At 41.7% G+C, this 14,994-nt stretch overlaps 2 protein-coding genes, 3 long non-coding RNA genes and 1 pseudogene across 9 annotated transcripts in view; 4 read left to right on the top strand and 2 right to left on the bottom strand.

Annotated features, from left to right (window-relative positions):
- The window catches only part of LOC103398825 (uncharacterized), a 5,809-nt gene extending 3,370 nt beyond the window's left edge, over positions 1-2,439 (top strand). The window contains exon 4 of the long non-coding RNA XR_003049076.1: positions 2,301-2,439. This is a non-coding gene — a long non-coding RNA (uncharacterized LOC103398825). The remainder of the gene's footprint in view (positions 1-2,300) is intronic.
- The window catches only part of LOC103398826 (importin-13-like), an 8,545-nt pseudogene extending 3,576 nt beyond the window's left edge, over positions 1-4,969 (bottom strand).
- Positions 3,036-7,698, top strand: LOC103398827 (uncharacterized). Of its 3 annotated transcripts, none has more exons than XR_003049075.1 (5): positions 3,036-3,169; positions 3,245-5,419; positions 5,517-5,771; positions 6,569-6,859; positions 7,520-7,698. It is a non-coding gene; the product is annotated as an uncharacterized LOC103398827 (long non-coding RNA). The 3 variants fall into 3 exon arrangements; XR_001759797.2 differs by having other exon boundaries at positions 3,058-3,169; positions 5,046-5,419; XR_523537.3 differs by having other exon boundaries at positions 3,138-3,833; positions 5,046-5,419.
- Positions 7,699-7,713: 15 nt separating this feature from the next.
- Positions 7,714-9,706, top strand: LOC112486270 (uncharacterized). Of its 2 annotated transcripts, XR_003049074.1 has the most exons (3): positions 7,714-7,733; positions 7,835-8,001; positions 8,463-9,706. It is a non-coding gene; the product is annotated as an uncharacterized LOC112486270 (long non-coding RNA). The 2 variants fall into 2 exon arrangements; XR_003049073.1 differs by lacking the exon at positions 7,714-7,733 and having other exon boundaries at positions 7,740-8,001.
- A 304-nt stretch (positions 9,707-10,010) lies between these two features.
- mgst3a (microsomal glutathione S-transferase 3a) lies at positions 10,011-11,295 on the bottom strand. The gene is made up of 6 exons (XM_008337566.3): positions 11,135-11,295; positions 10,918-10,991; positions 10,762-10,819; positions 10,573-10,645; positions 10,229-10,477; positions 10,011-10,176 (listed from the first exon to the last, which is right to left on the bottom strand). Exons 1-5 carry the CDS (start codon positions 11,249-11,251, stop codon positions 10,323-10,325), a joined length of 477 nt encoding a protein of 158 aa, XP_008335788.1. The 5' UTR covers positions 11,252-11,295; the 3' UTR covers positions 10,011-10,176; positions 10,229-10,322.
- Positions 11,296-14,158: 2,863 nt separating this feature from the next.
- LOC103398824 (leucine-rich repeat-containing protein 52) overlaps positions 14,159-14,994 on the top strand; it is a 3,983-nt gene continuing 3,147 nt past the window's right edge. Inside the window, exon 1 of one of the 2 annotated variants that reach the window (XM_017030933.2) lies at positions 14,159-14,920. In XM_017030933.2, the coding sequence (XP_016886422.1) occupies positions 14,272-14,920 (649 nt within the window). In that variant the 5' untranslated portion in view covers positions 14,159-14,271. The remainder of the gene's footprint in view (positions 14,921-14,994) is intronic. The other variant, XM_017030932.2, reaches the window with a different exon arrangement.

Raw genomic sequence — 14,994 nt, 5'->3', positions numbered from 1 at the left:
ATCTAAAGGCAAAGCCGACAGCAGGAAACCTAGAGCCTGCATCAGCCACATGCACTGGCTGCTCTGCACACAGACACACAAAAAGATTGACACACATTGCACATCTCACAAAGCGTCCTCGCAAAGTTCGGGTAGAGCATGGTTTACGACGGCTGTTTACGCACCTTATGTATTTCTTTAACCAAGACCTCCTGTAGATTGAAAAAAAATTGAAAATTATACATTACGGCATTACCCTGAATATTATAATAATCACAACCAAATTGTCCTAATAATATAATATATCCTAATATTTTAATCAAAAAGCCACACTTTCTAGGTCTGACCTGTGACACAGACAGAATGTCCTGAGCAAAAGGGCCGAGGTCAAGTCTGCACTCCCTGCAGATCCTTTTCAAAGTGGATACACTTGACACTGACAGTTCCTCCTTCGCAAGGCCCTGGAGGACCATGGGTAAAATGCCCCCCAACATCACCGGGTGGTCGGCCAGCCACTCAGCCAGGGATCCTGGGAAAACGGCGCGAGAATTAGAGAAAGGGACGTAGAACGTGACTGTTTAAAAAAATATGTGAACGTGACAGACGTCTACCTATGGTGTACATGACGGTATCGGCCAGCATGATGTTACCGATGTTAATTCTAGGAATCAGTCCGATAAGACCAGGGATTACATCCGAGTAGTTCATGTCTATGGTCTCTGCTATGGACTGGAAGCCAAACAACAAGGCCTCTGTGTCCTACAGAAGACAGTGGGTGGGATAAGTGGACGATAAAAGGCACGTAAATTAGAGATGTCCGATAATATCGGCCGACCAATATTATTGGCCTGATATTAGCATAGTTATGTAATATCCAAATAGCCAATTTGTGGAATGTCTTTAGTGGGGCATAATAAAAGTAGGTACCGTATTTTCTGGACTATAAGTCCCACCTTTTTTCATGCTTTGGCTGGGTTGGCGACTAATAGTCAATAGTGCGAATTAAATATTAAAACTATTTATTTTATATAATTTATTTTGTATAATTTCACATGTTTATTTTCACACTGACCGCCACCAGAGGGCACTCTAGACTTGTGTACCAGTATCTGCTACTTCTGTTCCACTGAAAATTTACATTTTTATTATTTTCACACTGACATCCACTAGAGGGCACTTTGGGCTTGTGTACCAGTATCTGCTACTGAGGGCACTGGTGTGACGTATACTTTGAAGCAACTTATAGTCAGGAAAATACAGTAATTTGGTAATCCCATGACAGGAGTTATGTGATGTGATAGTCAGGAAAATACAGTAATTTGGTATGTGACGTAATCAAACAGTTTGTGTTAAAAAACGGCTACATGTATCAGTATCGGTTGATATCGGAATCAGAAATTTAGTGTTTGGACAATATCAGCATATCAGATATCGGCAAACAGCTATTATCGGACATCGCTAATGTAAATCCGAAAGGAGTCGTTTAAATGCTCTTCCATTACCTGCCATATTGCAGACTGCTGTGGGTCTAGGAGTTGTGTCCCTAAACGGCCGTAGAGGTTACTGAGCAGCTCTGCTCCCAACATTTCATACACATACATCAAAGTGTCCGATATGTCCACCCTGTAAAACAAAGCGGCCGGAAGCCCTGAGTGTAAAACGATCGCACGTCTGAAATGCAACTCTTGGTATTTTTAAAGACTACAATTCATTTCAGGCACAGTCTGGTTCCGTTTCTGTTATACCTATATATCCTGAACTGCTCCTTATCATCAGATGACCAGGAATTGTATTCTTCCTCTGAGGGATAGTGGGACTTTTGCAGCAGCACGTCAACCAGACTGAAGTATATCGGCCTGTAAATCTGCAGGTATATCGCTTGTTTTTCCTCCTCGAATGACAAAATGTCATCCTGGAAGTACAGGAAGTAAGCAAACACTAGTGGAAAACATACTTAAAATACCGACAGATATCGCTAATATGTACGAGCTGACATTCATACCTGCAGAGTGTACCAGAAGGTGAGCGTGAGTGAGCTGGTGGTCTCACAGACTGGATAATATCCAGGGATGTTAGTGCAGTACAGTATCATGTTGACCAGAGTCAGATACTCCTGCCAGTGGTCCACCTGCTCTAACAACACCCTGATTAAAAAAAAAAAAAAATTTTTTTAATATATTTACAGACTAAAAAAAAAAATTTTAATATATATTTACAGATGTGACTTTTGACCTCCAGTGGCTATTATTTTCATCATTTGTAAAAAAACAAACAAGTGCGTGCGTGTTCATACCTGGAGTGTGTTTCTCCCATTGCTACAGCGATGCGACAGATCCCATGTGACGTTTCCATGTCCCCGTCCTGCACCGCCGTCTTCAGCTGCTCATGGAGACCCAGCACCAGAGGCATCATGCTCACCAAAGCGTCGACATATCTGCAGACACGTGAGTGTTAACCCCTAACGACTGAAAAACGAACCCAGAGCTCTGTACGCCTGCGGGCTCCAGCACAGGTCTCACCTCTGACAGTCGGGCTGTGAGATGGCGTTAACGATCGTCTCCACGGCCGTGTCGAAAAGCTCCGCATCGGAAAGCGCGCCGAAACAGTCTTCGACGAGTTCGTGACTCTCTCCCAGAGGCACGTTCAGACCCACCCAGCTGGACAAACAGCGCATCACCTTCTCCTTCACCTGGTTCGACGAGTCCTGGCTTTGGAGTAGCTGACGCAGCATCGGACAAACCACTATCCATTCCTTAGCCAACACCTCCCTTAACTGTGTTCTGCGAGTCTGCGCCAGACGGCTGCTCTGGAACTCCTCTGGAAGTACAGTGAGGAGCTCGAGCAGAGCCAGGCAGTGTGCGTGCGGCCTCTGCTGTAAGGTCTCCATATCTGATCCAACTTCAGATGTCGGTTTCTGCGGTTGGAATGCCCTCACCATGTCGGCCACAGGCCTGGGCCAAGCCTGGGGGATTAGATTAAGAGCCATAGAAGCCATAGATACACAAAGACGAGTCAATACCATCTTGGGCCCTGAGGAAAAACTCAATATGTGGGTGAGGAGCTGTTCCCTGAGGTTTTCATGCTGGTCTGTGGGAAGGTCGCTCCAGTGACGGGAGATCTTCATGTGAAGGGTGCTGGCACCAAAGAATTGCACCTCTGGGAGCTGAGAAGAGACATTTTCACACGTCACGTAAGTGTCCAAAAACTGTTGTTTTGTCCTATACAGGAGTGACTAAAGTCAGTTTCAAGAGTTTTTTAACTACAGGAGAAACCCCAAGAGGACAGACCTTGTCTTGGCTGAGCAGGGCCCAGCAGAAGTGCCAGGCTTGTGCGGAAGCCTGGGCCTGGGTCAGCCATTTCTGGGCCACATTCTTATGCTCCATGGTAGGATCAAAGTAAAGCTGGTAGAGAGTCTGAAGAGGACGAAGGAGCAGAAATAATGGACATGGGCATCAAAATTAACTGATCGTCTATACCAGTGGTTATCAAATTTTTTATACTCTGTACCACCTGAGAAAACATTGAGTTGAGTTGAAAGTTAATAGACTTTTTTTACAATTCAAAAATCAGAAATACTTTATCAATTCTTAAGGGGGGGTTGATCCAACATCTCTATGGCAACTTCTGGAAAGCCAGAGGTTTGGAAATAATAGATAAAAAAAGATAAGAAACAAACCATACACCCCTATATTTTTTTCATTTATTTTCATTCATTTGATCTCGCATCACTACATTGCTTATACATGCCAGGCCACTAGATGGCGCAGCGCATTTGTGGTGGAATGGAATTTACAGGAAGAACAAATCCTGCCGCCGTGACAACAAAACGTTTATCTCATTTATTATTACTATAAGTAAGTAAATATCCACTCATTTTGTTGTACATTCTATATGTTATGAGTTAATTATGTGACTGAGTAATTCGCTGTGCACATACGAGCCAAATTAACCGGTTATCGAGAGAGGGTTGGTGTCGAGTGAGTATGAAGTGTATGCTAAGTGGCTAATGGCCCTGTGGAGTTAATTGACGCGCTGAATATATGCCGACGTTTTTGACGTTAAGTGTTTTATGAAATGTCACTTTAATTTGCTTAATAAGTTTTATTCGTACACAAATTGATATTTCTTGCATTGTTGCCAGCACCAGGAAAACGCTACTCCATAGTTAAAGTGCAGCATCGTTGATAGAGTGAAGAATGTAGCTACTGTAGTTGACGTAGAAAAGTAAATAATATTTACAGTAAAAAGTAATTTCGTGATATTGAAATTAATTCTTGGTGAAAAGTTGCTTTAGTGCAAACAAATTTTTTTTTTCCATGAACACAATAGAATGTTTTATTATTGTTATTGTTTTTATAAAACGGCCAAATTATATGGAAGTTGCGGCTAAAGCTAAGGGCATTAGCTAAGACGAGAAAAAAAAACAATTCGCGGCACCCAGTCTATCGAGCTAGTGGCAACAAAAACATGGACAATTGAGTCTAGGTAATTGAGGTAACCCAATAGTCCTACATGACTGGACAAGAACCACGGCATTTAAATTACGGCAATGTCGCTGTATTCTACACTCTGTGCCCTTGAATAGTACAGTTGTCATTATTTCAGGCTGTGTTGTGGAGGGAACTAATCCAAAGCACATGGTGTTGGTTATTATTAGGACAGCATATGCTTATAGCTAGTCTCAGGTTACACATGGTCCAGTCTCTGTCCGACCCGTTCAAAGTTACATTACTAATGAAAACGTTTTTTCTAGCAGGGTTAATATATATTATTTTTAAATTGGATTGGAAATTCGGAAACAAGATCTCTATGGGGGGGAGTTCTGCAAAACAAAATCAACAAATATCTAAAAAGTTACAATAATTGAAAAATAGGACTGCTGTCAACTCACCGACTCTACATTCTCCACCGATAACTCCAACTCCACCGGGCTTTTTGCCGAAGGATTGTCTGGAGTAGAAGGCTCCATGGCTGTTTCTCCGCTTTCGGATTTTAGAATAACGGCCGACCGTTAAAAGAAAGAAAAAAAAAAAGAAAGCGACTATAGACTAGTGTTGTCTCCACAGTGTGTGTCGAGGGAAGCCAGCTGACAGAGGACGCAGCGGGTCATTCAGCTGTCATCCTGCAAGTACACATGGTGGCCAGTGCGCACAGGCGTGACCACATATACCCTATACTGACCTCTGCGGACACTGACAAAGCAACGAAACGAATATCACCTGCTATTAATAATCAAACCTGTAATCACTGAAAACTACGTGACACCCCCAAAGCTTTATAACAAGCCCCCGCATCCCCGGCATCGGCTTCACAACAGGCGCTCCTGGCCTGACGCACACGACCGAGCCTCTGACGCACTGGCTCCTGATTGGAGCCGAGGAGCGACACACTGATGCATGTGGTAGGGATGGATGCTGATGATGTGTGAGTACGTGAAAAGGTGGGCAAAACAAAACAAAACAAACCAACAGATATCGCAGTCTAAGCGTAAATGCGCAGTGCATTGATGAAAATGTCTGGACTTTATTCTCTCTCAGATCGTGATGTGCCATGCGCCGCCTGCTGGCGGCCCCACCCCTGCCTCCGCTCTTCTGCCCGACTCCCTCAAGATATTTTTAGCGCAGATGATGAGCCCCAGTTCACTACACGTCAAAGAAAACGAGCTCAGAGCTAAAAGGGCAGAAGCTGTGGCGGAGAGAGACCGGTGAGATCTGCAGCAGATGAGATGAGACTACACGGCCATTTACTATTACTGGTCCTGGTGGTTCTGATCGGCTCGTCGGAGACACAAGGTAATGTCAGCTTGCCTAAACTAGTCCTTCAGAGGATGGTGTTTGCCAATGTTTGTTTGTTTATCTTTTGGGGAAACTCTTTTAAGAAGCCTGTTTATGTAAAAAAAAAAATCCCGCATAATAATCTAAATAATAAATAATATTTATAGGAAGAATTATCATAACATGATCGGGTTTGTTTATTGGGACTAATAGGAGTTGCCTTTACAGACTTCTCATTAAATCAATGATTGCCAAACACATTATGTCGTGAGATATCATCAAGTGTGCGATTGGAAATATTAATGTTTACTCAGTAGTCTGAAAAGTATTGTTTACTTGATGCAAATATTTTTTTCATTCGTATATGTGAAAGGCAGAACAATTCAATATTCCTCCACTTGGTGGCAGTAGATTACTATATCACACATCGCACTGCCCACGGGCCACATCCGGTGATATTGTTGAATTAAAAATCCAAATAATATATAGTTTGTGCAGTGTGATAGGTACAGGAAATACAACGGCAAGGCTTTTATTTTGAAACCGAGTTTTTTAGGTTTGTTTCTGTCTGGTCAGTGTTACGTCCTGTTGTTAAATTAAGTAAGATGTCATTTTAAAATATGCTTGGACAACCGAAGGAGGCAGAAAGGCTATTTTATTTTTATTTATTTTATTTTTAGAATAAAGCTTTTGTAATTAATCAAAAAGAAAAAAATATTTACACCTGATTATAGCTCTGAGTATGTAAGCTTTATATATTTTAACTGATCATTTAGGTCAGTATTTATACTTTGCATTTGTTTCCACTCCTAAAGGTCAGAGCAGTGCTTTGACCTCTGTCTTCACTACAAAGACCTTTCCAAATCATGCTGACAGCACGGTATCACCTGACCTGACGGAGGCTCCAGACACAAAGTGGACACACAGTGGTGCAGTCAAGGATGAAACCTCACCTCAGAGCGCTAAAGGAACAGCCCACTGGGAGACCGCCACAGTTCCAGTATCACTTGGATCACAACAGATGAACACACACCCTTCTGAAGCAACGTCACAACAAACAAGTTCATTGGTTGGCATGAGTACACAGCCCCATGGTGCATTTTCAGGTATTTCAGACTGATCTAAAATGTGCTATGTTAGGGTATTTCAGACTGATCTAAAATGTGCTGTTTTAGCATGTTATCATGTAAGTACCTAGGTCACTCGCCTACGCTAACACAGTGGTAACAACATAATGTAGCAAAGAGGTGTTCACACTTTTTGGGCTTGGGAACTGCTATTCAAAGGACCAGGCTAAAGTAATCTACCTACATTAAATATATATTTTACTCCTATAAGCAGAATATACTATATATGCAAATAACATTATGTCGTGATGTAATGGCTTTTTTTCTGGGGACCCATATTTTAAAAGACACAAACCTGCATGACCCAAGACAATAGACATTATTTGTACAACACTTTTCAGTCAACTTTTTAATAATAATTTATTTTAATTTCTCTACTACATTTACAGTTTAGTGCAAACTCAAAGTGTAGCAGCTATACAGCTAACAGTATACGGCTAATATAGCGAGAGTTTCTAAACTTTTTTTTTTGGCTAAATTTGATTTTGCATTTGTAATGTGTTACTTTGTCGATATTTATATAATTATTATCCTGCTTTAGGACATTGTTCATGACAAGGAAATTGGCACCATTGCATCATGTCCAAAAACCAGTCCTCATGGTTGTGTGACTTTAGATAATCCTTAAACCATTTTCAGATTCCGGGGACGGCCTTTCATCCAAACCCTCTCTCTGGACCGCTGCCTTTTCAAGTCAAGCCTCCGTATCTGCAAACAGGAGACAAGACTCCCCTACTGTCTCTCCATCTACACCCTCCCACACAGGGAAGGCTACAAGCTCCGAAGGCCACACCTTCCCCACACAGTTACCGTCTCAGTCGCTACCCAGCGGGGCTCGCTGTCGGAGACGATGGTCAAGGAGTATTTTCCCCTAACGTTTTGAGCTTTCTTTTTTTTTTTCTTTTCATCGCGAAAATGTGCATCTGATACAATGTCTGTTGCTGTGTCACACAGATGTCAAAGGACGCAGCCGTCAGTCCAGCTCACCCTTGGACGCCCTGCTGGCTGCTCTGCTCTCAGTGTTCATTGTCACCACTGCCGTCGTCTTCCTCGTCCTCTTCCTCAGGTTTCGGCAGAAGACAAACCAACCAGAGTTTCATCGGTTACATGATCTTCCCATGGTAATGCTTTTTTTTCTTGCAAAGTAATTAGCTTTGTATATATGTACATATATGTATACTGAATGTACATATATGTATATAATATATGTATATAATATATGTATGTATATATAATGAGGGACAGGGAGAGGGCACCATGATGCATGGTGACTATGATGCAGATTTCTAGCAACCAGGTATTGTAATTTGGAAATTTCTGAATGTGGGGCAGTGGTTAAGTAGGTGGACTTGTTTCGGGAAGGTCGCAGGTTCAAATCCACCAGCCACGAAGTAACGCAATAATCAAAAGTCTGTTTTGAGAAGTACGATATCAACATGTAAATGAGTCGAACAAAAATACAGACATACATAATATATATTTTCACGGTCCTATATATACTTATATACTTCTCTAAGTCTTAAACAAACTAAAATTATTTTAATATGTGTATCTCTTTACATATTTCATCAATCCCTTATAGGATGATTTGATGGAGGACACACCTCTCTCCAGGTACAGCTACTGATGAGGAGGCATGTCTTTGGTCGTTTCTACCACTCAGAGGTAACGCCAGACAAAGACCAGCAGGGCCTTAACTTATGCAGCTGCAGCTAATGTTGCGGCAGACTGATTGTATTGTATCGGTAATGAAAATGCTGCCACAGTGACCTTTAAATTACATTTTCTAAAATGGTTTCTTAACACATTCCCCTTTTAAGAATATATTAGTGTTGTTTTTTTTCTCATATCCATTCATAATTTGCAGGTATGCAACGAGGGATGTCCGATATTTACTTTTTCCATTTTATTTTCATACTTCATTTCCGATTCCGATATTTACCGATACTGATATAGCAGGAAGTGGTGGCCTGGTGGTTAAGGAAGGAAGTTAACAGGGGGGCTTGACAATCCATTCAATAGATGAATAAAGCTGCAACGCTGCCATCTAGTGGCTTTTACTTTAATATACAGCCGTTTTCCCCCTCAACTATTTTTAGGGCACACATCATTTGGTAAAACCCAGGCATTGTTTTCGGGTTTTTATTATGGGAGAAAAAAAAAACCCGATAACGATTCTGCTGACATCCCTACATGCAACAGTTTAACAGAGGTTGTTAAACCTCTTTAGTGTGTATGTTAGGTAATGTGGCTAACGACCGTAGCAGTAGGCGGCAGATATGAATGTCAAGTGTAAGGTACACTTGAAATGTTTGAAAGACAAACTCTTGTTCATTTAGGTGTTACGGTTTTATATGGGCGAGTAAAACAATAATGTAATGACTGTGGTTTAAACAAATGAGATACCGCTACTCCTACGACTTTTAGTGATAACATATACGAAAAAAAAACTGCTACAGCTATTGAATGTGCGTATTTATTGTAGGCGTGTTTGTTTGCGCAATTTGTGCAAAGGTCAAGAGGCACTGTTTTTTTGTGTCCGGTGTTCATACTTGTTGGATCATTGTCTAGTTGCGTTGGACTTTGCGCTTTTAGTATCATTTATTGCACTTGTGATTTTTACGGCAAATGTATTAAACAGAGCCATTAAAGTGTTCACCTTAAGAATGTACTTTATTTATTTGATAATTGAATGAGTTGACATGGAATCTCTTACAATCACACGGACATTCTTTACACTTTTAGGACAAGTCTGAGCTTCAATCTTTTGGTCAGTGTCGCGTCTCCCGCAGAGCAAGGAACCTTGAATAGTTGTGGACATTCCAGGACAGGTAATAGAGACGTCAAGCTATTTGTCAACTTGATAAAATACCTTAAAGCCCGGCTTATTGTTAACGACGACTTCCTCCAATGTTCGTTCTCATTCATTCAGGTCTTCTAAGAATACTTCCTTTACGTAATTTCTTAAAATCAAACCTCCAACAATGGAAAAAAACTTATCCGTGTTCTTCAGGACATACAGCATGTTTCTACATGGTAGCTGCACTTTTTGAGTAAACATTTTTATTTACTCTTCCGTGTACAAAACAGCATGTTGTCAGCTAAAAAGGCAAACAAGGTGATACTTCAATTAAAAATAGTGCTTTTTAATATGCTTTAACAAACATCGTGTAATACAATTAACAACCCGATTTGGAAGGTTAAATGCCGACTAAGGGAGTGTCAGTTTGTTTAAACAGTGCATTCATTTTCTCAGACGGGCAACAACGTACGAGTAAAAAAACTAGTCAGGTCACCTCGCAGCTGCTGCACAAGTTACGTCACGAGTAAAAAAACTAGTCCGGTCACCTCACAGCTGCTGCACAAGTTACAACGTCGAATTTTATTATTTAGGATGATTTATGATTGTTATAATGAGAGCAGTATAGTTGTTTTTTTTTTTTTACACTGCTGGGACTTTCTGGCATGCTCCACCACAGAAGCGTCCAAATTGTGGTGCTGGCCAACCCAGCAGATGACGGCCGAAGCACGCTGTAGACAGCATCATTCCGAAAAGAGCGATGTTCCCAAACAGTCCATGCATTCTCTTCTCGGGATCTGATAGGGTTGTAGATGAACATTACCATCTTTAAAGAGCCAAACCAAATTAACGTGACATTGCCACGAAAAACAAAAAAAAAAAAAACTCTCACCTCCTGTAGAATACCCATATGCGTACACCTCTCTGCCTATGATCCATATGAGTCCAAGAAAACTCACTAGACGCTGTGTCAAAGACATTAGAAAAAAAGCCAACACTGTCAGATAAGACGAATGAACAGGCACACCTGCGTACAGTAGACACCGACCGTTACAGCTGCTTAATACAAAACTAAACTTACGGGAGCATGCAGACCACCAATGGCCAGGCAGAATAGAAAAGATGGGTACATCTCCAAGCTGGTCACGGGCGAAAAAAACAGACGAGTTAGTTTGGAACTGTTGTATTTCAACGAAAGGAAAATGCTGATGTGAGTTGCGACGTGGTTTAAACATACGTGTTTTGATGCGCGCGCTGGATGCAGTTGAAAATGTGTCCAGTTTCTGGGTCATCGCTGTACATCTGGGGGTACTGCAATGCAAGAACGGGTTTATTCGTAAAGATCACTGTATGGGTTACACATGTCAAAAAGTACTATGAAATATTCACGCAGAGTTATGTGGGGGGGCGATTCAAAATCGGTGTGTGTTCGAACAGCTGCGATTTTTGCTCACCTTTACATTGTACTTCTTGCGAGCGCAGACAACTTTGGCTCCCAGATGCCCGACCATGACCATACCGGCCACACCGGTCATCACCACAAGGCCATATTCTTTGGACAGAACAACCATCTTTACGGACCTGGAGCAATGACAAACAAGAGCATATGTATATATAGATATAAATAATATTTTTTAAGATTTATTTCAAAGCAATTTTGACATATATCCTATAGAATTACAGAAATGTATTAACCAATTTTGTTAACAGCTAAGTTACAACAGTGCATTTGCAGAAAAGACATATTATAGCATTATAGTTCATTTAAAATTCATTAAAATATAAAACAACAAAAATATATTGAACTGCGTAGATAGATTAAATTATTTAAAAATTATTTCTATTATAAAAACGGGTATGGGATTAATTTGCAAATTATTTGACTAATTTTTTTTATACATTATTATTGTCGTATTTGCTTCATATAAGTGGTCGCCAAACGGTTGAACAATAATTCAAAAATGTGTTTCCATAGAGGAGTTTCACATTTAGAGAACGAAAGAACTATTTCTTTCGTTCTCTCTCCACATTGTCGTTTTTTCTATTGACTAAGTTTTGACAGAACAAATTTCGACTGCAGTTTGACTGCGTTCCTTCGTTTTATACTATTTACAACGTTTTTATATTGAAAACTGCACTTTCGTGCAAAAGAGTAGGACAATATAACAATTGCGAAGAAGCAAGGTCACATTCAAGGGACGATACGGGCGTCGCCATTGCAACAAAAAACAAAACCAACTCGTTTGTTTTAATATAAAATGTTTTTAAATTAATGAACAAATAGCATTTACCTGAACTGCAACTGAGCGACTCGAAGTAGACTCAGTAGAATCTGCACACAGATACTCAAACAGACCCCTCTCAAGTTTTCTGACCTACTACCGCATACGTCACAATTTGCGCACACCCCTTCAACCTTAACCTTCACTGCGCATACTCCTCAAGGCTGTGATTTCCAGACTTAAAAGTTTTTTTTCTTTTCCAGGCGCCGTGCAAATATATGTCGAAGGTCGCTGAGTCATTCGTCGTCGTGTCATTCACAATTTTGCCGAGTCACTTCCGCCAGGGAATGAGCAGAAAGACAATAACCGCAGTGTTCCGTGCACGGCACAATTAAAGGTAATTAAAGGCAATTAAAGCTGTAAAGTTAGTCAAAGAAAACGTCTTTTTTAAACGTTGTGTTATTTATTGGCGTTACATTTATTTATTTACATTATTTTTTGACTAAAGTTTATTTTTATACACCTGAAATTACCAAACCAACCTCTCATAATTTGGTGTTTACTGTGTTCCACTTGGCTTCACCTTATGCAACGACATTTTCAGGTCAGTAATTCAATTTTCTTCTGCCGAACATTTTCTACTGTTTGCCACTAGATGTCCCCATACGCTCGGTAAAAGTTGACTTTAAACATTATAACCCCAGAAAGCAATACTCTATTTATTTCTTTATTTTATTTTATTTTTTCTATTTCCCTGTACGTTAGCTTATACCGCTGCTTCTTTATTAATGCTTGAAAAAATAAACAAGCCTACAGTTCATGTAAACTAAGCTAAATTACATGTAAAGGTCATGCATAAAGGCTAAAATGATTTTATAATTTTCTACGCCACCTATTTGGAAACGTGGGAACTGCAGGGAAAAGGCAGAAGTATAACAGTAGCTTATCTCCACTTATACCCATTAGGAAATACTAAAAGCAACACTTATGTGTAACTGACACAATGCTTTTCCCAGACAGCTGACCTTAGCCGTGATTCTGTTATGGAGAGAGGGTGCTGGCCAGACTTTGTTTCTGGAACTATTTAAAACAAATATTGTACATGGTCCAGCGAAATGGGGGGTGAATTTCTAGTCATGCGCTGCCAGCAGCATCTGTCCTCCTCTTCCACCTCCATCTTTTCCTCTACCTCCATCATAGTTGGAGTTTGATTCAGCACTTTAACACCTACACAGACGACCAAGAATAGACTCAAGAGTGATGAGTCCAGAGAGAGAGAGGGAGAGAGGGAGAATAACCGCTGCTGGAAACCACCCCGTCCCATTTCATCATCGTCGTCGTTTTCTCTTTACTAAATGCCATGACGGGTTCTAAAACAAAAGCGCTGCACGGCGGCATCTACTTGTTGTTCGCTCCCGATATGCCATCACTGGTGCACAAAGTCTCAATAGTCTTATAACCCGAATGCACATTCTGCATTTGGTAACTTTTGCTAACCTAAAGCAATAAGTTAGCTTCTTATTATGCAAGACTTGCGTTTTGTTTTGTTTTTTGTAAAATTGCTTTCAAATTTAAACGTTAATGTATAGTGTTGTTAATGTTAGCGGCTGTTCAGAAAGTGTTGTTTATCAAGGCTAAGTCAATAAGTCTTCCATTGTATTGTCTGTGATTAACGTTGTTTTTTTGTTGTTGTTGTTGTTTGTTTTTGTTTACTATACATGACTTTATGATGATTCACTAATTCTCAAATAGTGGGGCGGGCCCTCCTGAGAGGGTGCGGTGAGGTGCCAGGGGATGCATGAGGGGTTTGCTATGTGTACCACTGCTCTAATGCAAGCCTCCAATCACTAGGTGGCAGCAACTCGTACAGTTCTGTCCCCAAGGGGGAGCTGTGACAGAAAATAATCAAGAACCATATACTGCTTTGGAGTCAAATCCGGATGAAGTATTACTTAACAATGTATTTTGAGTGTGTCCCAAATGGGCTTCTCTCGTGACCAGATATGTCCCACGAGCCACCGCTTGAGCATCCCTTGGTCTATAGTCGTTTGGATAATACTGGGATGGCTTTAATATTTAACATTACTCTCTATTATCAGCCAAAGCTCCAGCTTTGCTCTATGGCGTCAGCCCTCTCCCATAAGCTCCCCCCTCCCCTACCCAAACAGGCGCACATGCCGCTCAGCCCACACCTTCCACTGGGGATTTAGTTTCGGAAAGTCAGGTTTGACCGCTGCAGAGATCATCTGTAGTAGAACTAATTTAGGGGGGGGGCTAGGGGGGAGGGTAGGGGGCGATAATTCATCAATGAAGAATGTGAGTGCACATGAGTATCTCCAGCCCGGGTGGATGAAGCCCTCGGCGGTGACATGCGTCTTGCCCCACAGCCCAGTGCGCAACCCTTGCGGCTTGTAGTAGTGCTGCTTCTTACCACGGCGGCGGGCGCATCCCCGATGCTCACCCCGGGCTGCCCCGACAAGTGCGTGTGTGATGAGCAGCTGGTGGTCCAGTGCGCCGGGCAACAGTTGAGCACCTTCCCGAGCAACGTGCCCCTGGCCACGCGGCAGCTCATCATCTCCAACAACCGCATCGGGGAGCTGCCCGCGCTTTGGCTCAACTACCTGTCCGACCTGGTGTACCTGGACTGCAGCAACAACTCGCTGACAGAGATATCGGAGTCGACGTTCGGGAATCTCCGGAAGCTGGCATACCTTGACCTCTCTTTTAACACTTTGACCCGCATCGCGGATAGGACGTTCGGTCCTTTGGCAACTCTGGTGATGCTGAGGATGACGGACAACCCGGGGCTCTCGGAGGTTCACCCAGAAGCCTTCATGGAAAACGCAGCTCTCCAGGTCCTGGATATGAGCCGGAACAATCTGACGGTGCTCAACATCACCACCCTTATCGCGCTGCCGGTCCTTCGCTCCCTGGGACTCAGCGGAAACCCGTGGACCTGCGAGTGCGATAATGAGGATCTCTGCCTTTGGATCCACCTGGAGGGATTTAAATTTCAAGGTCGTATATGTTTTATTATTATTCTGTAATATTCATATTATACATTGTGTCATTTTCACAAAAGCCAATACTCC

The sequence above is a fragment of the Cynoglossus semilaevis genome, unplaced genomic scaffold, assembly GCF_000523025.1.
Source record: "Cynoglossus semilaevis isolate Cse_v1.0 unplaced genomic scaffold, Cse_v1.0 scaffold436, whole genome shotgun sequence".
Classification (NCBI taxonomy): domain Eukaryota; kingdom Metazoa; phylum Chordata; class Actinopteri; order Pleuronectiformes; family Cynoglossidae; genus Cynoglossus; species Cynoglossus semilaevis.
This window is presented reverse-complemented; position numbering and strand designations above follow the sequence as displayed.

What these genes read in the sequence shown, in the direction of transcription:
- mgst3a (XM_008337566.3), bottom strand. Translation starts at nt 11,251, where the DNA reads ATGGTTGTTCTGTCCAAAGAATATGGCCTTGTGGTGATGACCGGTGTG. An exon ending in GCAAGAAGTACAATGTAAAG is followed by an intron (nt 10,992 to 11,134) that starts GTGAGCAAAAAT and finishes CTTGCATTGCAG; the next exon opens with TACCCCCAGATGTACAGCGA. An exon ending in ATATGGGTATTCTACAGGAG is followed by an intron (nt 10,478 to 10,572) that starts GTGAGAGTTTTT and finishes CAACCCTATCAG; the next exon opens with ATCCCGAGAAGAGAATGCAT.